General features: G+C 31.4%; 1 protein-coding gene across 1 annotated transcript in view; it reads right to left on the bottom strand.

Annotated features, from left to right (window-relative positions):
* Positions 1-722: 722 nt before the first annotated feature.
* Positions 723-27,252, bottom strand: part of Rtkn2 (rhotekin 2) — an 80,495-nt gene continuing 53,965 nt past the window's right edge. The window contains 4 exon segments of the mRNA XM_047553497.1: positions 723-9,608; positions 10,908-11,015; positions 15,274-15,442; positions 26,926-27,057. Coding sequence (XP_047409453.1) covers positions 9,073-9,608; positions 10,908-11,015; positions 15,274-15,442; positions 26,926-27,057 — 945 coding nt within the window. The 3' untranslated portion in view covers positions 723-9,072.

Consider the following 27,252-nt stretch of genomic DNA (forward strand, 5'->3'; position numbering starts at 1 on the left):
TTCTATTTTATGGAATAATTTGAGGAAGATTGGAATTATTAAGGTTTGGTAGAACCCGATTGCAAACCCATCTGGTCTTGGTCTTGTCTTTGTTGGAAACCTTTTTATTACTGCTTCAATATGATCCTTTATGTTGGTCTGTTTATATTTTCTATATCCTCTTGGTTTAACATGGGTATGTAGTACATGTCTAGAAATTTGTCAATATCTCCTAGATTTTCTGATTTATTTAAAATACAAGTTTTCAAAATAGTCCCTAATGATCCTTCATATTTCAGAAATGTCTGTGGTGGTATCTCCTTTTTCATCCCTAAATTTGCTTTGGATCTTCTCTAATTCTTTTGGTTAGTTTGGTGAGGGGTTTATCAAGCTTGTTTATCTTTTTCACTAGCAAACTCTTCATTACATTGATCCTTTGTATTGTTTTAAACTCTAAATTTCATTAATTTTGGCTCTGTTTTTAATTATTTCTTGTTTCCTACTAGTTTTGGAATTTGATCTTGCTTTTCTAGGGCCTTGTTTATTTGGGATATATTTTTTAATGTAGGCACTCAGTAGTATAAACTTTTCTCTTAGATCTGCCTTCGTAGTGTCTCAGAAATTTTGATATGTTGTATCTCTTTACTTGTTTATCTCTAAAAATTTTGATTTCTCCCCTCATTTCTCTGATCCATTCCTCATTCAATCTGGTTTCTGTTTCAACGTGGTTTCTTTTTTTTTTCTTTTTACTTTGCTACTGATTTTTAATCTCACTCCATTATGATCCGATTATATGCAAAGAATTATCTAGATTTTTTTTGTATTTGATAAGACTTCCTGGAATATGGTCTATTTTGGAGAAGGTTTCATGCATAGCTGAGAAGAAAGTGTTCTGTTGCTGATGCATCAAATATTTATAGATTCTGTTAGGTTTATTTGATTGATAGGTATTTTTCAGGTCTGAAGCATTTTGTTTTGTCTGGATGACCTATCTATTGATGAGAGAGGTATGTTGAAATCACCTAATATTATTTTATCGGGGATGAACTGGGGTTTTATGTCTAGTAGTGTTTGTTTTATGTAAGAAGATGCACTGACATTTGAGGCATAAATATTCAAGTCTTCTGATAAATTTTTCCACCTTTTATTTTCTTCTCAGTTTAAGTTAGCCTCTTTTGCTTTCTACCTAAAGAAATAAAATTAATGAGGACCAACTCATACTTCAAAACCTGGCTCAAATACCACTTCTTCCAATTTTTCCAGATGTCATTACATGGAATTTATTTTCTCCTCTCCTTCATATCTCTATTAACACTTTCCACAGTCTGGTGGTAGAATCAGGTTTATATACCCAAATGCTCCTTAAACCCAGGGCCATGTACTGTCATGCAAAAATAGCATAGGTTGGATCTCATTGTGAATTAAAGGGATTTGGGGTTTAAATGCAAAGGGATACACAACGGGACCACATTACTAGGGGAAAGGTGTTTGGAGGCTCTTCTGGCAAAACTTGCAACTTGTTCTTTCTCTCTCTCTCTCTCTTTTTTTTTTTTTTTGCTATTTCATTTACTAAAGGCTACTAGTACATTGAGAATGATAGCACTCATTCTGAATAATGACTGATAAGAGTCAAAGCCTGCCCTGACAAGTTATTATCAGATCTTGAGCAAGTTACTTAACTGTTCTGTCCTTCAAGCTGCTCCTCTATAAAATGAGATTATAATACTTCCTTGTAGGGTTAAAACAGAGAACACATAAAATCCAGAGCTGCTCTAGCTGAATAGGAGAGACCCAGAGGCTCAATTTCTTGACATCATCCCAGCGGCATCAATTCAGGAGCCATAGGCATCTATGGATCAGAAAGAGACAAACACCAGTAGCCATCCCCACCTTGTTTTATTGCTAAGAAAATTAAACAGGTAAATAAATAACATATAAGTGTACATGACTAGTTAGTGGTATCCAAAAACAAAAGTTCAATTTTCTTAACTCATAAGTTGAGTATTCCTTTCACTAACCCTGCTAATGCTAGTTCTGAAGTCAACTGTTAGTTTAACCTTATTTGCCTGAACTGGCATTTAAGGTCCTATATATAGACCAACTATCCTATCGTTCCCTATCAGGACATTTGCTTCAATCATGTCAACTTGTTGTATAGCCTTAACGTGCCCACTCCACTTCTGCCCAGTCAAGTATCCTAACCAACCCATTTCTTTCCACAACTTCAATGACTACTCAACTCCCTTTGAGTGGTATAAAATTAAACACCTCCAGAAACCAGGGGATGAGCTGTTTCCTACTTTACTTACCCTTACAAGATTTGAAAAATTGTATAATGAGTCCTGACAAGATTGCAAGATATTTGTAGTATATAATTTTGTATTGCTTAACTCATTATTTTAATAGTGAAAAGAAATAAGGCCTTTTTCACTTACTTAAAAAATTGCTTTGTAAAAGTTCTAATATCTCTCATAGCACTTAAAATTAGATGCTTAATTATGTTAGATTGTCTACTCGTTGATATTGCCCACTTTATGTATTCTTTCATCTTTACGACTTGTTTTTTTAATGGGAGATAGAGATTATTTTAAATATATGTATCTGGATAGGTTTATACTAAATATATGGGAGGCAGGTGAGGCAAGTAGTAATTAATCTCAGTATTCTCTGTTATGCTTGGTCCCACCCACTAGAGTGTGAGCTTCTTGAAATTGGGTGTTCTTTTAATTTGTAAGCCCCAACAGTGCCAGATATAGGATTTGAGACTCAGTGGGCAGTAAGCATTTGGACATATTTTTAGGTATGTTCTAAAGTTTTATACACTATAACCCTAACATGCTCACAATGAGAAAAAAGAAAATAAAATGGGAGGAGTTATAAGTGACTTTAAGTCATATGCATTGGCATATTTTGATCAGCTACATCCTCTCTCCTTTTACGCATTTTCCCACGTATTACATGCCATACTGTAGAAATAAGGCAAGAGTTTAAGTACCAGATACTGGGTTATGTGTTTGATGTATTATCTTATTTAATAATTGCAACTATCTAAGGTGGCAAGTACTGTTTTCTCCCTAAAGATTTAAGAAAACCTCAAATGAGGTAAAGCAACAAAAAGCCACCAACCAAACAACTAGAAAACAAAACAAATAAAAAGTGCCTTGCCCCACAGCTAGGTCCTGGCAGAAATAGAATTTAACCCAGGTCTAACTACAGAATCCATACTTATCTAATATGCAGAATGACCAGGAAAACATTTGTTAGGTAGGGCTCATAGAAAGCTATGGAAATTATTAAATAAGTTAATTCATATAAAATATTTATCACAGTATCTTACACACAACAAATGTTCAATGTACTCATTTTCATCACAGTATGACAGGGTTAAAAGTTCAGTAAGACATGCTCCTTCATTTTGAAAAATGTAGAATTCTAAAAGGTAGAATTCTAAAATGGCACATAAATATTTCTTGCCCCATGAGTAAGAGGAGGTAACAGTGGGATTATATCACATGCAAAAGGAACTTTCCAAATGTAATTAAAACTGGATCTCGAATTAATCAAAAGACCATCCTATAAGTATCCCCCATTTCATCACATGAGCCCTTTAAAAGCAAAGCATTTTCTTCAACGGTAGCAAATAGAACAGTCAAGACTTGAAGCATAAGGAAGATCAGATGCACTACTGCTGGCTTAAAAGACTGAAAAGGTCACATACAAGGAATGGAAAGTGGCTCTAGGAGCTAAGAGTGCCCCCTAGCCAAGAGCCAGTCCTACAAATATACAGAACTGAATTCTCTAAAAAAATGAATAAGATGGAAAGTGGATTTTTCCAAGAGTCTCCAGAAAAAAGTCCAGCTTAGTTAACACCTTGATTTTAGTCTTATGAGATCAGAAACAAAGATTCCATGTGAGCCAACCAAGACTTCTGATGTATAGAAATGTGAGATGATCAACTAGTCTTGGGTGAAGTAGCTAATCTTATGATAATCTGTGATGCAGGGGACAAATGCAGAAAACAGAGCAAGGGCTTAGAAGGTCTATCTCTCTCTCTTACACATGGCACAAAAGAAGGAATATAAAACAAACATATACATAAAACACACATTTTAATACTGGAGGTTAAGTGGGTAATTCTTAAAACTTTTTCTCCTTTTGATATAAATTATAGCTAAGTTAAAATGTTTCTCTTAACTAAGTTCAACAAAAATGTGTCTGTTCACATCAACAAAATTAGTTTGGAGTAGAAAATGAACATAAAAATACTTTGACAGCAGACAGAAAAGTAGCTGTGTGCAAATCCCAGTGGCTCGGGAGGCTGAGGAAGGTGTATCGTCGAGAGCTCAAAGTTAGCCACAGCCAAAGTGAGGCTCTAAGCAACTCAGTGAGACCCTGGGGATGTGGCTGAGTGGTTGAGTGCCCTGAGTTCAATCTCTAGAAGACAGAAAAGTATCCTTTTTCAAGAAAATTAATTTTGAAATCTTGAAACATGCTTGCAACACAGCATAATTTTATATACAAGAACTTTTCAATCTATTTCTCCTTTAGTAGCTGCATTAAGGTTACTATATCTCTCCAAAGCAAACTGCTACAAATGAAAATACAATTTTCAGTAAAATTTGCCATGATCTTGCTTAATTATCAAATATGTAGGGATTGGTATTTTTTTCTATACTCAGAGAAAAATGTTTTTGTAATATTTTTTGTAATAGTTTATTTTTAAAACTGAACCTTAAGGTATTTTGTTCAATGTTAACCAATGTTAACACACAATGATTCCAGGAGGCTTCTCTCCTTAGAGAAAAGAAAGTTTTTTCCTAAAAAGAAACATCAAATATTTCTAATCATACTACACTTAGAAATAAAATGCTGAAATAATACAATTGAGCCAGAAGTGCTCATTTGTTTTCCCCTCCCTCTGATGTGCTCCATGGGAATAAATTGCATACTGAGGGAGATGAATTAAAATAAGGATCTCCTTGTGGCTAACAGTGACTGGATATACCAGGTAACTAATTTATTATCAGAGTGACTTAAGCGCTTGGGAGATTTTAGATCACAAACTAAAAATTAGGTTATATCAGTGAATTTTTAAGAGTATGTACATGTTAAGGATTATATGCAAGCATTTAAATAAATGTTAATTATACCAAGGCAATCAGAGTATTAGTCTTATAATAATTAGTACCAGTTCCTGCAAGTTTTTCTCTGATTAAACTGATTCTACCACAATGTCTACTGCTATCAGTTTAGCCCAGAGGGCAGACCTAAGGAAAATTATCAGAAAATGTCTTCATGAATCAGTTCCTTTAATGTACAGAAGAGTGAATTACATGACTTAGGTCTCTTTACCAAACCTTTGGTATTAAAAAAAAAAGTGTGTGATAAAATTAATACTTTCAAATCCGGAAATCTGATCCACATTTAATTAATGAATAAAAATGATAAACAATACTAAAGATACAAGCATGTCAGAAAATAACATACCCTAACATATTTCCAAATGAAATCTTGTCTTTTAAAAACTCAAAAGTAACATTATTGCCAGGTTAAACTATGAAAATGCATAATCCAGAATAAACAGTTTTCATATAACTATTATTAACAATAAGAAGTTAAACATGAACATGTAAATACTTAAGAATAATAATACCTTGAAATATAAGTACAAAAGTCAACTATATATTATAGTTTAATAGAATAATGAAGATAATTATTAGAACATAAATGGTCATCAATTAAAGTTTAATTACTATTCAATAATTCACTTTTTTAAAAAAATGAATTTTAATAAATTTTTAACATAGGGACAAATATTCCTTCCTGCAAAAGCATTTCTCTTCTGTTTCACAGTATAGCATTCTACCTCTATCTATCTTGGTTGCTCTTCATTCATGGTAACAGATGATTACATGAGAGTGCATTTAACATAAACTGCACCAAACTGCCCTATAATTTCATTTTGGGCTGAATTAATTAACTTCACAGGACAGTAGGTGACTGAGGTGCTGAACATAAGCCTAAAGAAATAATTGACTGTTTAACCTCTTACATGAGTTGTCTCTACATCAAGGCAACTTCTATTTTTAGTACCAGGTAAATTTGGTAGGATACTAAAGGGTAAAGATAAGTGTTTATAAAAAATGGATTTGGTTTTCCACATCCATTTGAAAGAAGTTAGGGGGCACTGCAGACGTGAAGGAGGACTTAACAAACTTAGAAACAGTTGGCATGTCTGTTGTTTTTTTGAAAGACTGTTTACCGTAGGTAAGAGGTGTGCATTTACAATTAAAAAAGAAAAAGTCTTCTTTGTCCTTGGCAAGATGTAAAAATAAAAAATTTATCACTTTGTAGCAATTAAAAATAATACTATCTTAAATGCTGCTGTAAGTAATTTATATCTTAGAGCTTGAAACATAAATGTCATTGTCTGAGACATTATCTTCAGATCATCAAAATTATCATAATATAAAATATCTGTTCTTTCTATTATGTTTCTCTAATTATAATATTATTATCAAGATCTGACAGCTAACTCTTTAAGTTTATAGTCTTCATACATCAAGAAGCAAATTAAAAGGACAAACAAGGAATATGAAAAGCCAGCTCATAAAAATCTGAAACATCTTTTATATTACATGGCATATTTCTCTGTCATAAACTTCTGGTTCAGGAAATGAGAAAACAAATACTTCTGATGAACTCCCTGACAGTTTTTAACTCAGTATTTTTTGATTTTTTTTTTTTTTTTTTTAATTGTGAGGGAAGGTGGGGGAGGAGCAGAGGAGGCAGAGTGTAGGAGGGGTCAGGAAGAAAAAAAAAAAACCCACCCAACTTTGTATTGCAACGACCCCTTTTAAGGGGGTGTGAACTATCATTTAATGAACACAATGGTCAAGTCTTCATAGCTGAAGACTTCAAAGGATCTTAAAGGCTCCATAACATATAATAAGATGGGTCCCCAGAAACAGAATAATTTGTGGGGGTGAGGTAAGGTAGGGGGTTGGCCCTTGGTTAGGCTTTACCTAAATAGTTTTAGGAAGGACTTCAGACCTGATTTGGAGTTCCTGAAATACAAGTGCTAGGTAATTTCTCTTTGAATAAATTCTCTTTCCTATACAATTTTAATTTTGCCTGCTATAATTTGCATGAGGAGAAATGACAAAATTATAATTTGGAAGTTTTAATACTAGCTTATAATAAAAGAAGGCATGAACAAGGACACAAAAAAGAATGTTTAGATGCCAGTATCAGAACAATTTAGCCTGCAGCATTTTCTAGCTCAACATTTTAGTGGCAATGATAGTCACAAAAGATGTCAAGAACAGCAGTGTGGATTTAAAAAATTAACAAAAAAATTCAAACAATAATATCCTTTCCAAATATGTCATTTACTGAAATGGCAACCACCACAGAAATTTTGTAAGAGTCTTCTGGTTAGAAAAAATAAACTAACCCATTTTTTAGATTTTCATACATGTAATTGTATCTGAATTTCATCAGGTAAACACATAGCGCTTTCTTCTCCTCAAATGCTTGTCCGTCCCGGTGTCACCAATCACAAGAGACCTTTTGTGTCATTACTTTCCCGAGTTCCAATTTTGACTAAGAATCCTGGGCAAGCACAAAAGTAACCTGGCAGTTACATCATGCTCTATAAATGAAGAAAGACTCAGCAATCTAAAAATAACGAGAGGCTCCATTTAAATTAATGCTTTTTTTGGTCAAGTGTTCATTTTATTTTGTAATAATGTAGTTCTGATCCAAATAGAGTTCTTACTAGCTTTAAAAAGATCTCTAGAGATTACACACAGGGCAGTAATTTAATTCTTATATTTTTACTTCATGCAATAATGTTTAAGGTTTAGTGTGAATTGAGATTTTTAGTGCTGTTGCTGACACCTTATGGAAACTTTTATTTGGAAATTCTGATTAGATTTTAAAAACCATTCAGCTCTTGTTTACAAGGAGCATTTAAAAATGGATTTTTTTTTGTTCCTTGAAGATATTCATCCTCTTGCTATTTATTCCTCACTTCATTTCATAATCCTGTTTGGGTCACTATGATTAGTTGCTATGGAAATTACCTCCTATGGAAATGATTCCAATGTTGTTATTGTAAGAATATGACTTTTAATGAATAATATCAATAACAGACATCAACCCTTACTAGAGAAAGGAAACCTAATTAAAAATTTAAAAAGGATTAATTCTGAAAATTATTACCAAGGCCAACTTTTCTGATATTTTTGAATCTACCATCTGCTTTTTAAATAAGTATTAAATAAATTTTAAGGTGTTAATCAGCCACTCACTTCCCGAAAATCTAAAATCACAATGGAAATTAGCACCACACACAGAAAAGTGGATGTAAAGAACATTTCATCTACCATTTCTCTAAACTAATAAATGTTATGCTTCACTTATGAGAATTAATGTCAACAGGATTTCAGGGATCATCAAGGAAACGACTTTGAACAGCACATTAGAAATTCCCTTTAAAGACAAAGAATTTAATATTCCAAAATTTATCCCAGGAATTTAAAAGGTCAAGCCTATAAACTATTGAGTTAAACAATAGATGAGAGTCAGTGAACCATTAGATGAGAATTCCAGAATGCTAAGAAGAAAATTTTCTTGGGTGGATTCTATAATTTGTGGTTTGAATAAAACCTTTGAAACATTCCATTAGTATTAAAATTCTCACAATGAGAATATGGCTCATATTTAACACATTTTAAATTACTAGACAGTCTCTCCCCAAAAGAAATGTTAATGCTTTCTTCTGCCTAGTGCTTATTCACTGCCTGGTACTAATTTAGGAATAAATTAACCCTTCCAACAATTAGGATATTGTCTAGAAACTGCCTCTTACACTCTTCAGGGAAAATCACTTATATTCTGAAACTCAGAAGTAAAAGAGAAATCCATGTCTTCATTATAAAGATGTTTTTCTACACCAAATAGTTGATTAATTACATATGCAAATCACTACCATATTTACCTATGAAATTACATGACAATCTATTTATGCCATTGTATTAAGCCTCACAGTTATAGATTTTGTTAAATGTTTTATACAGTATGGGCTTTCTATAGTTGTGCCTGTAACCATGATCTAGAGTCCAAAATGTCTCTGATGGATTTCTGCCTTGGAGCTGGCACTGGCTTAGCTTTAAAACTGGTTTCAGTGTCTATGTGCTCGCCATCAGTTAAACTCTTTTTCCTGGCAGGAAGAAGTTTTCGAGGAGCAGCGACTGGTTTCTGTAAGTGATGCATTAGGATTGATAGTCTGGTATCCAAAGGTGAGGTTCGAGATAGACTTGCTTCTCCCCAGTTGTCCTTAACCAGGTGATCTGTGTTGCTCTGTGTTTTTAAGCTGAATGGAGGTTTATCGGAAGGAGGAAGGGGAGCTCGTCTCTTTTTCCCTTTCCCATCATGTAACTGCTCACTTGTAGGGCACACTACCTTTTTCTGGATGACCATTTTATGATTACCATCAAAGACTGAAGCCCAAGGAGGTGGTGAAGGTTCTTCATGCTGACCAATAAGAAACTGTCCATTCATCTCTTCAATTTTTTTTTGTATTATGTCAGTTAAACTTTCAAGCTTCATAGGTGAATCAATACCTGGAATAATTTTAAGAAAAAAACACATAGGAAAAATTTAAAAGATGTATGCACTCTACCTAAGTAAGTTATTAGTTTTTCAAATGAATGATTGCTATCAAAAGCTCAAGAGTAAGATAAGTGATAAAATGTTTACTTGTAAAAATAACTGTCATCAACAAATCCAAAAACAAGGATACTGTACACTGCACTATAACATACATTATATATTACACATAGGCATCCACATAATACATAGTGTATTCTAAATACATAGGGTACACATTAATAATAAGCATAATATACACATACATGTATAAATATACCCCTAAATAAAATAGAGTTATATGAGTGTTTTTTTAAATAAGTCTATATATATAGTATTTATTAGGTAACTTTTCTTTGATTTAAAGCCTTATTTTGCCTTCTAGGAAAACTTGAACTATAAACTGGAATGACTGTATTCTTTTCTGTAGACCAACAAAGTCTCTGTTAAAAGGAACCAAAAAACAAAAACAAAAACAAAAAAACAAACAAAAAAACACCAAATCAAAAACCCAGGAAGGGAGAATGAAGCTCTCAAACCATTTTCATGTGTAAAATTTCAATCTTGGGAAAAATAAGAGAATAGAGATAACTTCTATTGAATTAATTTCTGATGTTTTTAATTGTATAAACCCAAATGTACCATTTTTTAATGAAACAGTTTTAAGTATATACAAATGCAGATACATTAGTGGCAAATTAGACTAGAATTTGCTGTTGACTTTACTTGTTCACAACACTATTCATGGAGGCAATCCCCCATGGATAATAAACACCTTTTAAAGTGTAGGAAAATGGCATATTAATAAGTTAAGACATTAAAAATTTTCTAGAGTAGTAGACTTAACTAATCTTTTTCAGCCAGAGATGAAAGCTTACTTTCATTAATAGCCTATTAATACTACTTACAAATGAATTTAATAAAATACAGAAAAAATTACTGAACATGATTACATTTTAGAATCTTAAAGTTTGTAGTTTTAGAATTTATTAGCTACCCAGCTAATATTTATTTTTGCTGTACCTTTATTCATTTAAGCTTTACGATTTTTGTTTGGTTTTGAGCATTTAAACTATGAAAAATGTGTTTTCATTAATTTTGTATTAATTCATTTATTAAACATGAGTTCTCTAGTCTATAATCATGGTCTTTTTTCATTCATTTTGATTGTACCCTCAAAATTTTAGAATTTTAATGTCAGTAGAATAAGCTGCTTGTGTACAGACAATGTTGTTTTGTTATCCTGTAGCTTAGAAAAGACAAACCCCACTTACTCATATCATGGTACACTGAGGTTGCCTCTTTTGTCAAGAACAAAGGTGGTTTCCGTGGTGACATAATCTCAATTTTCATAAGTTCTTCACAACAGTGCTTCCATTGGCCTAAGAAAATAAGAAAAAGGCAGGCTAGTTTAAAACATAAATGTGAAGATATTTATTTCATTTTTAACAGCTATTAACATGCTTTTGTTTGAAAAATAACGGTGAATCTATAAATAAAGCATTGCCTTAAGAAACCTTGCTGAAAAGCCTAGTACCACCCATACTTTCAAAGTCTCATACTATACATAAAGGTAATCTATTTAAAAAATAAAGTTTTATTATAGAGATTATAGATCTCTAGGCTATTAGATACTAGACCATTTCAGTAAATGGCCAATAATAATTTTAAAATTTCTATTCATGGCAAAAGTTTGTTCAGGTTCTCTTCTTTTAAATATTAATTTAATACATCTAGTATTCAAGATAGCTGAAAGGTAAAAATCAACTGAAACATAATTGCCTAAAAGAAAGGATGAAAAAAAGGCAAGGTATGAGAGTTCTCAAAAATATTTTTAATTTGAAAATTTTAATTAAGAAATAAGACTTATCTAACTACTATCTCTTTTTCAAAGTCATCTAGCTCTAGACGAACATTGTGTTTTCATTTAAATAAAAGTATATAAAAACCTTTACTATAAGGAAATATCATACAATAAAATTCTGAGTCTAATTTGTTTTAAGGAAAGGCACTTTAAATTATTCCATTAGGTATTCAGAATAAGAGAAAAACAATACTCTTGGGTAAGGTGTTTCAACTATTGAGTTAAAAATTTAAAGTATGAACATTATTAATTTTTCTTTTGTTTCACTAATTTGACAAAATTTTCATAAATTATAAGAAAATTAACTATAAAAATTGACTTTTCCAAATTTATTGTGTACCTGCATGCTGCACAGCAACTGTGCTAGATACTATGTGCCTATATATTAAGATTATAAAAACTATTGAGGATTCTTATATCTTACACAAGTAGAAACCTAAATGTAATCATCTATATGTCTTTTTATTAAGACTGAATCCTGCTCTATATTTCTTTTTCTTTTTTCAATATCCAACTTGGTTGTTTTCCATAGCTTAAAAATTAAAACACATTCCATGTTTAGTCAAATTATCTATTCATTTTGATTGTTTCTAGTTGAATGTACTGCCGTGGCGAAATGAGAATGTGTGCATAAATTTAAAATCCATTATCTTAACTAGCTAAGAAATATAAAAAAGCCTTTCAATATGTTTTATTATGATGCTAAGTACAGAATATGGTAAAAATTTCAAAATAACCCACGTAACAACTTGAAGAGGAATAAATTCCTGACTACAAGGCTTCAAAGTTTGCTCTCTAAAATTTAAATCCAGTAGGATCTGAGATCTGACAACTTATTCCTCCCCCGACTTCCTTTTTTAAAAAAATACATAAAAAACAGTTTTTTCTCCTTGGTAGCAAAAAAAAAAAAAAAAAAAAAAAAAAGCCCTTATCTAATGGGAAAATAATGATTCACTTTAAACTGGAAAATATTTCTCTGTCACATTCTTAGACAAATTATTATAAAGTATAGTATTTTCTGTATATTGATAGATGAAAGCATTTCATTGTTAAACCAGTAGCAGAATATTAATCATGTTGAAAATTGGAATATAACGCCACATTATCCCACGTGTATTGAATGTCAGACGTACAAATGTAGTATGTTCACTGGTCAAGACTTTACAATTGAAACACTTATTGTGCCAGTGAATAAATGTGTATGCATAGATATAGATAGCCAATATGCTAGCAGGAAAACAGAGGTCCAATATGAAATGTTAAATGGATATGTTCTGTTCACACAACAATCTATTTACTAAAGATGTTTCCCACATTATTTATTGTCATAATGTTCCCAGTCAAAATGATCTATTATCTAAGCTGCTAATGTAACTCAATATTTATATTCTTAATATTTGAAAAATTTTCATGTTCCAACTCTATTTTAACTTTCTGTATCTTTGATCCATCATTCCTAGTTCTACCTGTTAACCATCCAGAACAAGTGTTATTCCTTTTTCATATGTTTGTTAACTCTCAAATGTTAAAAATAACAACTGTAACCCCTTTGTCTCCTAACCTCCTTGAAGTAATTATTCTTCTCCAGACCTATTTCCATCACAATTTCCTCATGAATCCTAACTATCTTACTCTCCCAGTTTCATGCTCTTAAGTGGGGCCAAAGAACTGAAATTTGCTCCAAATATTAAATTCTTTTTATTTTCTTCTGCTCTAGATATTTTCCTCTACTTTATTCTAAATACCATGTTTCAACCAAGATCATAAGAGGCTATGGTTTTCATTGGGAAAACAATTATTATAAAGTAAAAGTCAATATTTAGGAGTATAAACACTTCCAACTTTGTTTCATAGCACTATTCACATTGAATTTCAAAGTATAAGTGTAAAAACATTTGCACTTTAAAATTACATAAATTGCTTGGTCTAGTGGAGCATGCTTATACAGTGTCTTGAGAGGAAAGAGGATCACAAGTTCAGGGCCAACCTGGGCAACTGAGTGAGACCCTGTCTCAAAATAAAAAATAAAAAGGACTGAGGATGCATTTAAGTGGCAGAGTACACTGTATTCAACCTCCAGTACTATAAAAACAAAACAAAAACACCAAAATACAATTACATAGATTGGCGGTTTTTACCCTAAAAAGCAATAAATACCAAAGAAATAGACCTGAGAACCAAGTTGTCATCACTTTCTTATTAATTTGATAGTTGAAAAATGTCATAAATTCTTTATTGTTCCAAATCTCCATTTTAACAAGATAAATTACTTCAAATAATCTAGAAAATGAGACCATTCTCTAACAGTAGTCAATAGATTACTATTTGACATTATTACCTCCATATACCCCTCCTTTCTGTTTCTATGCACATAGAAAAGTGAAAAATATCAGAATTGTTTCTACAAATAATATAGCCTTTTTAAAGACCTACTTTTTAAATTGGAGCACTTAAGACATTTAAAATTAAGCTACAATCAACAAAAGAAAGGAGGTTACAATTTGAGTTACACATTAAAGATCTGCTGAAGTTTTCAACTAAAGCAATCTAGTACAAGCTGATGGAGATGGAACAAATATTTAAATATTTTTTGAATGCCTAGAATGGTACTTAAGGAAAACAAGTCCTAACAAATCCATGAAGACCATCTAGAGAATTCTCTAGTTCAATAGAGTGAACCAGAAACTTCTTTAGTGCAGTTTTCCCAGCTGCGGAACAGAGTGAAATAACTTCCACCTGATGGGGGTATCATGAGAAATAAATGAAGCTATCAAGTACTTGGGAAAGAAATCAATAAATTTAGTTCCCTTTCTTGCCTCCTTTCCAACCTTCACTATAATATTCAATAAAGTTATAGATCAGAGGAGGCCTGAGAAATTAACCTGAAGACTGTGATACTAGCTCTTTATAGTATTTTAGAAAATAATTCCTAAAATGTCTCTAGTATTATTTCTGAGTTATAAAAATAACTTTCCAATGTTTGGAAATGACTCTACTTTGCATCTGTACAAAACAGCATTCTATAGACACAAATTACTAGTTGAATTTAATAGATTAGTAGTTAGATCTGAAAGTCATCATCAACATTCTAGATTTCAACATAAAATTAAAGATAATAAATATACTGTTGAATTTATTGTCTAAAGATAAAGAGTTGCCATAATTTCAATATTTTCCTGTTGGTAAAACTCTTCCTTACATTGAGAATATTAGAACCTCATACAGTTTACACACTAGAATTCCATTACAATACAATCACACTGACTTGACTGTATTATTGAGATGAAAAATCATATGTGGTTTAAAAAAAAAAGTCTCTGGATGATGTCCAAGATGATATTGTAACAAATCTGGAGTTAACAGAAGGTTACATAAAAATGAGGCTCCTTCTGAACATTTCAATATTTTAGGATCATCATTATCCTGGAAAAGTTTTTGTTCCTCAAATGGCTTCTTATCCCTTGGATCAAATACATTGCCTTAAGCAGTAAAAATCTAATATTTTGAGAAAAACGTGGTCTGGTTGTTTTAGGGATCAAAGGACCTTAAAAGTATGAGAAAGGTATGCTAAGAATTCAAAGGTATACTATATAATAGTCAGGCATTGGAAAGAGATTGAGAGAAAAATGCATCAGTGCATTCATGACATACTACCGTTTTTTCTAAAATCACAAAAAATTCTTGTTCCAAATTCTAAAATTATAATTTTAATATTTAGATTGCTGTGTGTAACCTTTCAGGTCACACGAATATACTAGGAGATTCCAAATATCTACTTACTAAGATCAAGAAATGCTGCCAGAAGGCTTCCATCCACTTGTGAAGATCTTCTTTACAGTCAACTGCAAAAACATGAGTTATAGCTTGTCCAGCAATAGGGTTGATGACAGAGAAATTATGAATTCTTTTCTTGGCATCTTTATCCATTGCACGAATTCTGGTTTCCTAAAAATTAGAACAAAACTGGTGTTTTATAAGAGAATATTTCTGTAATGATCAAACAAATGTTTTATTGCTTAGCTACCATATTATACAGGATATAATTATAAAAATAGTGCTGATCATTTGAAATTTAAAATATGTCATTTGGGAATTTTCAATATTCAAACTCAAATCTAGAAGGTTTCTAAAAAGAATGTTTATATTAAAAAAACTGAGTAATGTTTCAAAGTATGCTACATATAGCACTTACACTAAATTACACAAGATTAAAACATACCTCTGTTTTGATCTCAGTTTAAGTGGGAGTTTGCTGTCTTTATATACATCTTAAAATCTGCAATAAAACAAGTACAGCATGTCATAACTTTAATGTGGATTATATGGTAACTGTATTTCCAACAGTAATAAAACTGAATCAGTAAAGTATCAGTAGAATGTTTCCTATTCTAATATTCATACATATTATAGGGTTATCTGTTAAAGCAGTAAAGCCATAACTTAGTGTTTACTGCAACACAAACAGTTAGGTATTCCTCTTAAAGTTCATTTCACATGTAATATTCATTTACATAGCTCATAGCCAAAGATCCATAAGCTAATATAACTCTTATAATGTTAAAATTATTTTTTAAATGCTGAATTCAACACTCTACCACAAAGCCAATGATTTCATTCATGTTATAGTCTAAACCTTTTTTCTAAATGGTATGAGGTATGACATTATGATGACACTACACTACATGTAGAAGAAAAAAGTCTACTTCCAAGGCATGGCCTGCCACAAGGCAAGCTAGAAACTACATACACTTTAGACCAAGAAATTTTGGGGAGTAAGTCTAGAGTAGAGTTATCTATAATACAAAGATAGGGATCTGGCTGCCTGCCAGACTAGTGACTAGTTTTACATTATTCCAGAACAGCGCTGTCCTGGAGAAATACATGTCACCCACATATGTAATTTATAATTTCTAGAAACCATGTTTTAAAAAGTAGAAACTGATGAAATTAATTTTAATAGTTTATTTTACATACCCCAACATATTCTATTGCCCTTTTAACATGTGATTGATTTAAAAATTGAGATGTTTTATATTATTTCTCATCCTTAGTTTTCAAAATCTAGGTTGTATTTTATACTCAATAGCATATCTCAATTCAGAACAGTCACATTTTAAGTGCCCAACAGCCACAAGGGGCTAGTGGCTACTGTCTAGAACAGTACTAGAAAAACATGGTTAAGCCTACAATAATGTATGTAGAAAACTATTTTGGCTGCCAGTTACAAAAGCAGATTAAGAGTGGGAAGAAATTCTTCACTGAGTATAAAGTGAAGAAAGACAGCATGTACAGTCACAACCAAAACCCACATACACACACAATGATATTTATGTGGGTATTAGAGAAGTAGCAGTTAGGAGAAAAGCTATTCATTCCCTGAAAAATGGGTTAATACAGACAGGTAAACACTATGTGTACACCACAGAAGAAGGTCTTTTCTGAAGAAATTAATTCTTATTTAAAACCACATAGGCAAATAGATGCTGTATACAGAAGCAACATAATTTTGAACCTTTAGTGTGTTACAAAATGTAAGGATTGGTAACCCTCTTAGAGTCAGTCTATCCTGTCATTGTAGAAATCTAGGAATGTTGAAATGTCTTTAGAGGACTGTAATGGAACTTATGGCTAGCATCTTAATTTATTGTAATGGATGTTGTACGCTTCTATGCCTTGGTAATACACTTTGTAAATTATCTTTATGTAATTATTTATACAATGTAAAATAAGCTATCCTAAATGGTATCCTTGCAAGCTGAAAATATGCACCTAATCAATCTCTTTAAAAATAAGTTTATTAAAAAATAGAAGACCATCCTGTGGACTATACAAAGGGGAATGAAGGGAAGGGGAGGAGGGATAGGATAGGGAAAGACAGTGGAATGAATCTGATCTAAGTTTCCTATGTACATATATGAATATACCACAGGGAATCTCAACATCATGTACATTCACAGACACTAATTACACTATATATATGTACAACACACACACACCACACACACACACACTCACATATATATATATATGTAAATAGCAGAAAGATCAGTAGAGGAGAGGGAAGGGAACAGGGGAGAGAGGACGGGAGGGAAAGAAGTACTAGGGGCTGGATTAGAATAAATTATATTAAATGCTTTTATAATTATGTCAAAATGAAGCTTAATGTTAAATATAACTAAAAAGAACCAATAAAAAAGTTTATTATAATTAGCAGAGAACAAATTAAGCTCAGGGAAGAATTCTATCAGACTAAATGAAAGCTGAATCATAGTGGAGGGAAAAACCTATTGTTTCTATTAAAAAAATAAGTATTCTTTTTTTACTGAAATTGTGCTTCCTTCCACTCAATTTCATTTTAATGCAAAGTTATTACTATTTTTTGTATATGGGATTAAAATAAATTCAACTTTTAAAAAAAGAAACATGTAATTTTGTAAATTAATGTTTATATTTTGGCCAAAATGAATCTGCTATGTAAAAAATGTGATGAAGTAGATCATGTATATCCTCCTAGAAAAATAAAACACAAGGATGTACAGATAAATACTATATACTCCATTAATTCTGGTAACCATAAATACCACTACATTTTTAAACATGAGAGATTTTCAAAAGGTGCAAATGAAATGCAAAATTCTGAATAAACTTCTGTATTTTATCACTCAAATAATTTAACAAATAGGAAACATTTTATACTAAAAATTACTCATTGAAGGGAAAGTGATTAGAACAAGTAGAGTTTCTTAACATTAGAAAGTTAATGCAAGCTGTTTTTAAGTAGAGGCAAATATCAATAATAGTGCTCAGGTCTTCTCTTCTGAGAAGGGAAAGTGATTAGAAAATACTAAGGTGTATTTTACAAGGGCTCATTATGGACTCATGTAATCATGTAATGGGTAGAGGAGGGAAGTATCTCTTCTTAGTGGAGTCTGAAAGTAAGCAAATTGGGACTTTCTCCCCCTTGGTATATGTACTACCACCTAAAATACTGCTTTGCACCCAATAAATGGCTAAAAAAAATTTGATGAATAAAAGAAAAAACAGGAAAAGAACAATCCAGATAACGATAAAAGAAATTTTTCATTAATAGACTCAGATCCTAGAAACAATTCTAATCCAACTCTTTAATTTACAGATAAGGAAACATCCTTTAGGAGATAAGTGTTCTATGCGAGACCTGAGTTTCTTGTCTTGCTTTTGATAATCCCAAACCTTTCAATTGATTTGTGAGAACTGGTACTAAACTTTCATTGATTTGTAGATGGATCTGAGATTAATTACTGTAAAATTTTAATTGATAGCTGACTTTACTCTTGTCAATCAGCACATACGTAACTGCAATCTTTCTCTGCATAAGATGGTGGCAGTATCCAGAGAAGGTCAAGTGAAGGTCATAAAAACAATATGAGAAGTCAATTTTGTAACAAGAACATAAACTCCAAAGTTAAAGAAAGTTTCCTTCAAGGTTTTCATTACTTGAAATTAAAATTGCTGCTCACCTTTCCATTTCTGGGTAAACGAAAAATTACTAGATCAGGACTAGATTTATAAATCATTTATTATTTTACTTTTGACTACAGGACTTTTAAAAAGTCTATATCTGTACCGGATTATGGTCTAAATATCTTTTCCTATAAAGAGGAATCAGTGCTATTTGAAGAAATGGCCAATTACCAGACTGGATCCAGAAAATGTAAAGAAGATGATTTTGGAACATCTTCTGCTAACAGAAATCAAAGGTTACTATGGTTGTATCAAAAGCACTCAAGAGCTAACTTGAGAAGGATTACATTAGTCAAGCATGGACAATTAAAGCATCAATAAGAATAACATTGGTCATGGACTGTCTTTGAATCTATAAATTTATATAGAGAATAGTATAAATGAACTATATTTGAATACTGAATATATATTTGAACCCATAAAGTCATAACAGTATTTATATACTAACTGACCGGTCACCTTTAAAGGATGAAAAGTAACCATCTCATTGTTTTGGGAACTTACATATAAATAGATAAAAAGAAAGAAAATCAAACACTTATTCTGTCTTTTCTATAAGAACTGTACCTCAGGGTGACTAAACAATAGATGACATAGAGGTATCCCCACCTGATAATGAAGAATTGTTAAAATATTGTCAGTTTGCAATCCCTAATAAAATAAATAATCTAAGGAATGCTCATCAGTAGATGTTAAAATAAGTGGAAGACCCAAACATATTCTATACGTCCTAATAAAAGCACATAACACTTTCTAAAATATCTTAACAACTAACCAACAAACCAGAGTATGATCCAAATGTAGAAGAAAAAAAGGCAACCCAGAAATTCAATCAGCAAAATTTACATTATAAAAAAACCTGTAGGATAAATAATTCAATTTCTTCAATAAATAAATGGTATGTATGTGTGTATGCATATGTATTTGTGTACATGAACACATGCATGACAAAGAAAGAGAGAAAGGAACAAGAACCAAGAGACTAAAAAAATCTAATCAACTGAAATGTATGGGATCCTGATTCAAAATACTGTTGAAAAAATTTGCAATAGGAATTTAGTGATATATTAACCATATATGACTGACTATACACACACACACACACACACACACACACACACACACATTTTTTTCTTGCCACACCTGGGATATTTTCAATTAAACTAATACTGTCTCTAGGAAGTGCTTCAAAACAATTCTAGAGTGGGGGCAATGTGTAAGGCTACACATGGGTTCATTTATACTATTCTCTATATAAACTATCTTGAAAATTAAAAAAAATTAAAACTGTAAATTAAAAAAATCAAGTAAATCTACTAATGACTTTTTTGTGTGTGGGTCTCTGTAATCTCTGTAATGTAGATAGTAGTTCACACCTGCCTCACAAACATGTGAAGACAAATGAGTTCTTTGAAAGGTGCTTGGTATAAAGTCCTCTTAATCAGGAGTGAAAACAAATAAATTTGCTGTTTAAAACAAGCTTCGGAGCTTATACATACTCTAGTGACAAAAAAATTCACATCTTTACAATAAATGACAGGAGTACTTAAACTGTATAAAGCATAGCCATAAATTAAACCAAGTATTAGATGTGATCACTAGCAATTTGATAAAATTATTTTCAATCTATGATAATATCAGCTGTAAATTCCTAAAGAAAAGGGTGTTTTAGAAGTAATTTTGCTATATTTAATAAAGGACAATGTGAATACTTGGTAATGTTCAAGTATTAAGAACACTAACATAAATGGAAAAAAAAATAACCATGTGCTTCATAGTAACTTCTCTTTCAGGGGTCCATGAAAAATACAATAGCTAAAAATAATGTGAAGTTCTATGATGTCAAACAGTGTTATTGATTTGCTTAATACAGACTACAACATGAAAATGAATGATGCATAGTATTTAAATCAAGAAAAGACTATTGATCTCAAAGACCATACTTCTTTGCTATCCCACCCCCACACCATTGGCAATGGATAAAGCTTTGGCTTAATAAAATGCTTTCTACAATGTGGAGGAGATTCAGTTAAGTACCTGTTATAGAGAATGTCTTGCTCAACAACATTCATAGTGAAGTTTTTTGAAGTTGAAGCAATCACTTTGAAGTAAATCACCCTTTCAAATTTGGATTGAAAAGGGGAGGGAAACAGCTTTTAGGCTTTTCTTCCCTTAATGTGACTATTTCCACAGATGGCTCCCTATGAAAATTAATGAACTGACATAGCCTTCTAGGAAATGCCATTTAGAAGGACAAGAATTATGGTTAGAGAACAGATTCTGTGATCGAAATAATAGTACTATTATTTGTATACTTTAGCAGTTTTCACATAATTTGTAAAGTAGCATTATACAAAATTATTATTTTCTAAATCAGGCAAGAAAAATTTGACTTGTATTTATGTTTAAATTATTAAGCTTAAAAAATGTAGAGATTCAGCACTGAAAATAAACTGAAAACAAAAGCAAAACACATCTTAATATTTTTTATTTGGTCTTTACCTGCTACATATAAAAAGTTACCAAACTGGCATGTATCAAATATCCACTGTTTATTTAACAATACACTAACAGCATGTGTCCCCTGGACATTTCCAAAGAAAGCAAAACAATTAAAATTTCTACCTTTGTAATTTAAAACCAAGTAATTAAAAACATTGACCAGATACAAAACCTCAGTTTATCACATAAGAGAGAGTAGAGGTAGGAGAAGGAAGAAGAGAATACTCATTTGCTACTCATAGAAGTGGCAATACCAACTCCTATACTATATTAACAACATCAGTACAATACCAATATATGACACTAATTCCTTACTGTAAATTAGTAATTAAAGTATTAAGATTTATCATCCTACCTTCTCAGAAGGGATCCATCCCTAGTCAATTCTTTACAAAAGAATGCCAACTAATATGGAGAAGGAAGGAAAATATGGGAAAATCATGTGGAATTTCCAATATTATAACCAGTTACAGGTTAGGAAAATCACAGAAAACCATTACGTCAATACTGTTGCACAACAAAGATATCCACATAGTGCCAAAGTAACACCTCAATGACTACTGTTAAAGAGGAAAGATAACTTATACGCAGATGAGATGAAATTATCAGTAGTGAGACAACTTGACATCATGTGCCTCCTAATAGAATCCTTCACAAAGCATGTTAAAACTCTAGCAAAAAAGACTTAAATTGAACATAATCAAGCCTCCAGACCTCATTTATAGTTTAGAATAACTACAGAAGATACATAATCAATGAACAGTCCTAGATTGAAAACACAAACTGAAAGGACATTTTGGGGACACTGAGAAAATCTGAATGGTCTAGATATTACATGACATAAGAAACTGACTTTCTTAGTTGTTATAATAGCACTATAATTATATATACCTAAAGTATTCAGGGATGAAGTATCACTATGCTGATGTCTTATATTTAAATGGATCAGAAAAAAATAAAGATACAAGTAACAAGAAGACCAGTATATGGTGATCATTATAATATTTTTTCAACTTTTCTGTATATTTGGATCATTTTGTAAGCTCAGAAAAATAAAAATTACTTTAAAGTAACGAATTTCTTTCTTCCTTTCCTTCCTTCTTTCTTTCTTTCTTTTTTATTTTTCACTCCCAAAGGTTCAAAGGAAGCAGGAACTGAAGTAAAAGTAGGAACTGCAAAGGAAAGTTTCTACAGAGAAAAATAACAGGAATCAGCTCCAGGGAAAATTAAGATAACAAAACTTTAAAACTGAAAAAGGGAGAATTTTGCCATTGGTTTCAACTTTGAGACCAACAATTAAATTACATTGATCTTTCTAACCTTAACTCTTACCTCTTATTTAACTTTCAAAATTCTCTTTTATACTTTATAAAACTCTCTTTTGTACATTGTTAAGTACAATGGGAAGAAACATTTGAGTTATTAGTCTTCAGGATCAAATATGATCCATGTTGCCCCCAAGTCTAAGGCTAAATCTATACTAATTACTAGCTTAATAATTTTTCTGTGAGTACATAATGGTCAATTATGGAACAAGCACTGGAATGTCTATGCTGATTTCTGTCATTGTAAGAATGGCCTGATTATAGAATACCATCAGTCTCCTGGTCATCAGCTTTTGTTACCATTAGGAAAAGTAAATCAACTAAAAAAGGTCAATTCACTCAGGCCATGTAAACACTGTTACAGTTCTTGTGGAACTGCATCCTTAATTTAGGAAATAACAGATGCACTGGCTATAATCAGAGGGGTTTCATTATAAATTTCTTCCTAAATTTAAATGGTAAAGATACAATACATGCCTAAGCCATTTGTAGGTCAACTGTAGCTTCAAGCTCATTTCAGAGATACTTTTTACATTTAAAACTGATTCAGAGTGGGTGTGGAGACAGGAAAAAGTCTAATTTTGTCTTCTAAATGTAGTCTAGCAGTATGTCTATGAGGAACTAAAAAACAGACAATGAATTTTTATCTTATTTTCCCCTACCCATTAGGAAAAGAGTGAGTCATCTAATTTTCCTTACTAGTTTGGCAAGTTCTATCTGATTTCCATGTCTGTTTCTTCACTTGTGAAACAGAAATAACATACCTGCTTTGTCTACCTTAAAGGGTTAAGATAAGGCAAGTTAAATACCCTGAAGACTTTCTTCAAATAAAGTAAATAACTTTAAAAACATTATTTGCTTAATTAAGAATATGAAGAAAGAACCTACAGACTGGGAGAAAGTCTTTTCTGGCTACTCTTCTGACAGAGAATTAATATCTGGAATATTAAAGAACTCAAAAAACTTAACACTGGAAAAACAAATAACCAATTTGATAAATGGGCTAATAAACTAAATAGCACCTTTCAAAAGAAAAAATACAAATGGCTAACAAATATATGAAAAAAATGTTCAACATCTTTAGCATTTAGGGAAATGCAAATGAAAACCACACTGAAATTTCATCTCACTCGTTAAAATGGCAGCCATCAAGAATATAAACAATAAATGCTGGAGAGGATGTAGGAAAAAGAACACTTTTACACTGTTAGCAGGACTGTAAACTAGTACAACCACTATGGAAATAAGTATGGAGGTTCCTCAAAAGACTAAGAAGGGAACTACCATATGACTCAGCTAGTAACTCCTCAAGATTTACCCTAAAAAACTAAAGTCAGTATATTATAAAAATACATGCATACCCATGTTTATAGTAGCCTAATTCACAATAGCCAAACTATGGAACCAGCCTAGGTCCTTCAATAAATGAATGGATAAAGAATATGTGGTACATGTACACAATGGAATTTTATTCAGTCATAAGAATGAAACTGTCATCTGCAGGAAAGAGGATAGAATAAGCCAAACTCAGAAGATCAAAGATCCTATGTTTTCTCTTATATGTGGAAACTAAAGAAGATAAAGGAAAGAAAGGTGGGGAGGCGGGGGTCTCATGAAAGCAGAGAAGGACCACTGGAATAGAGGAAAGAGAACAGGGGAGGGAGGACAGGAGGGGAAATACTGGGAAATTATATTGACCAAGTTATATTGTTACATCATGTGCATGTACAAATATGTAACAATGACTCCCACTATTATGTGTAATTATAATGTATCAATAAAAATATGAAAAAATATTTGTTTAGATTAAATTTTAATTTGGTTTATGACTATTTATACTCTATGGTAAAACATGTAAAAAGGAAAATGATAAGATTGCATTTTTACTATCTAGTTATCTAGTACAAATCAAGTTTGACATAATCACATATGGTAGAACAATTGCCAAAAATATTTAACCTAAATCTGGTGAAACAATTAGTCACATACAAGAGAAAAATTGAACTGAACTTTTAAAAAAATAGCAATGTCATGAAAGATCAAAACAAAGTGTGAAGAGCACACTTTAGATAAAAGGAAACAAAGGACTTAAGTGATCAGAGGTCCTAGTTCAAACATAAAAAAAAAAAATTATAAAGAATATTTTAGGGACAATTGGGGCAATTTGTTCTGTATATCAGATAATACTTTATCAACAATAAATGTCTTTATGCGATAATATTATGGTTCTGAAGAAAAATGTCCTTGATTTTAGGAGAAACATGCCAAAACATTCAGGGAAGAAATGTTATGCTGTTTGCACTGATTTTCAAATGATTCAGGAAAAAAATTTTAACTAGAAAGAAAGCATGTAACAAAATGTTAACAACTGCTGAAGAATGTGGGTGAAGGATATGTAGGTATTCAGTATTTTGTTTTAACTCTTTTGTATATTCAAAATTTTCAAAAGACTAAGATATGAAAAAGTGAGATAAAAGAGAAAAACTATGTGAACAAACCTATATAAAATAAAAGGTGGCAAATAATAAAAACGATATTAATTTTCCATTATGAAAATCACATTTCTATAAACCTAATATTTCTAAATAAATTCACTTTAATAATATTGCAGAATTATTTATTTATATTATTTAGTAATAACACGAATACGTCTAATAAACAAAAGTTAAATTAGGTAGTCCCTACAATATTATAAAAAGTCTCATTAGCTAGGCTTGGTGGTGCATGCCTATAATCTCAGTGACATGGGAGATTGAGGCAGGAGGATTACAAATTCAAGGTCAGCCTCAGTAACTTAGGGAGGCCCTCAGCAACTGAGTGAGAAGTGAAAACCTGTCTCAAAACTAAAAAAAATAAAAAATAAAAAATAAATAAATAAATTTAAGGACTGGGGATGTAATTCAGTGGTAAAGCACTTCTGGGTTTAATTCCTAGTACCCAAAACAACAACAACAACAAAACACATATAAGACTTGTTTTTTAAAAAAAGTCTCACTAAAGGATTTCCTTTAGGAAAAAAGCAGTGTAACTTCTAAAAGCAGGATAGAGAGATAAAAACTTATTATTGGAAAGATTATGGAACTAAACTCAAGCCCTTATAGATCAGAAGACCAGTGCCCACATGTTTTCAGGAATATACTATTACATAAAAGGACATACAATTTTACATTTTTTTTTAAAGTTCAAAGTAGAACATATACTTAACAGATGTGATAGTTCTTATTTTATCATGCACTCACTTCAGTTAAACCACTCAAAAGGCAAGTAAAGTAAAACTAGAAACAAGTGCTGCCCCACAGGAAGAAAATATAGTATTTTTCTCTAGAAATATCATTAAAGTGTTCTAGAGTAGGAATACTATAAAAAAGAGGAGGAGGAAACTGTCTAATAGACACCAGACTTGATAATAGATGAACAGTGAGAAAAAACAAACTAAGTCTGCTTTATTTGGAAAGTTTTCCTACAGAATTTTAGGTGAAAAAATTGTAACTAAATTTCAATAGTCTTCTTTGCATCAGACCAGTAATATATATGTTTTTTTTTAAATGTTTTATTTGTTCTAATTAGTTATACGTTTAATAGATTCTCTAGGTGGTAAGTACTACTTTTTAAGTGCAGTATAAGCACTCATGTATTCTAAATGGACTGTCAGACTTCCCTGTCCTGACAGAAGATTGAACTGCCCATAAATTTCATAAGAAATCAGAAGGAATATACTTAGGATTATTTTTTAAAGGGTTCATTTGAATATAAACTACAAAGAGCATCAGCATAACATTAGCTAACATTTTATGTTTATATAATCTTTTAGTTCATGAAAAATGTAAATATCTTGTTAATGTGGAGTTATATTTTCTGACTTAAAACCTATTTACCAGTATTGGTTTCTCTTACTCTGTTCTTAGGAAATATACAGCATTTCCTTTAATGGATAAACTCTATAAAGCAAAGAAAATATGAACAGAGTAAATATTATCTTTATGAACTAATCTGTTTTTATCAGTCCTTTTCTTTATAAAATGGCAACAATTTGCATGAAATATGTGGACAAGAACAAACTACATAAATGCTTTATTTTCAAAATAGCATTTCCTTTACCTTATGAATGGGCACTACCAAGGTTGGCTCCACTTTAGCTTCAATTTCTTCTGGACTATAAAAACAATACAGTTTACCTCCTCTCAAAACACCATACAACCTTCTCCAAATAATCAGACCTTCTACTATTTGCTGAAAAAAAAATCAAGAAATAATCAACTTTAAATTATTATCACCTTCACTACATATCCAACACAATACTTAAATTATTAAACATATTCATTTTTTAGGACTTTTAAAATGTGATAGAATAATCCTTTAATTTGCTATACAATAAATTCAACTGCTCCAAATTGAGTAAGTTAATATCAGAGAAGAAAAGTCTGG

The sequence above is a fragment of the Sciurus carolinensis genome, chromosome 5, assembly GCF_902686445.1.
Source record: "Sciurus carolinensis chromosome 5, mSciCar1.2, whole genome shotgun sequence".
NCBI lineage: Eukaryota > Metazoa > Chordata > Mammalia > Rodentia > Sciuridae > Sciurus > Sciurus carolinensis.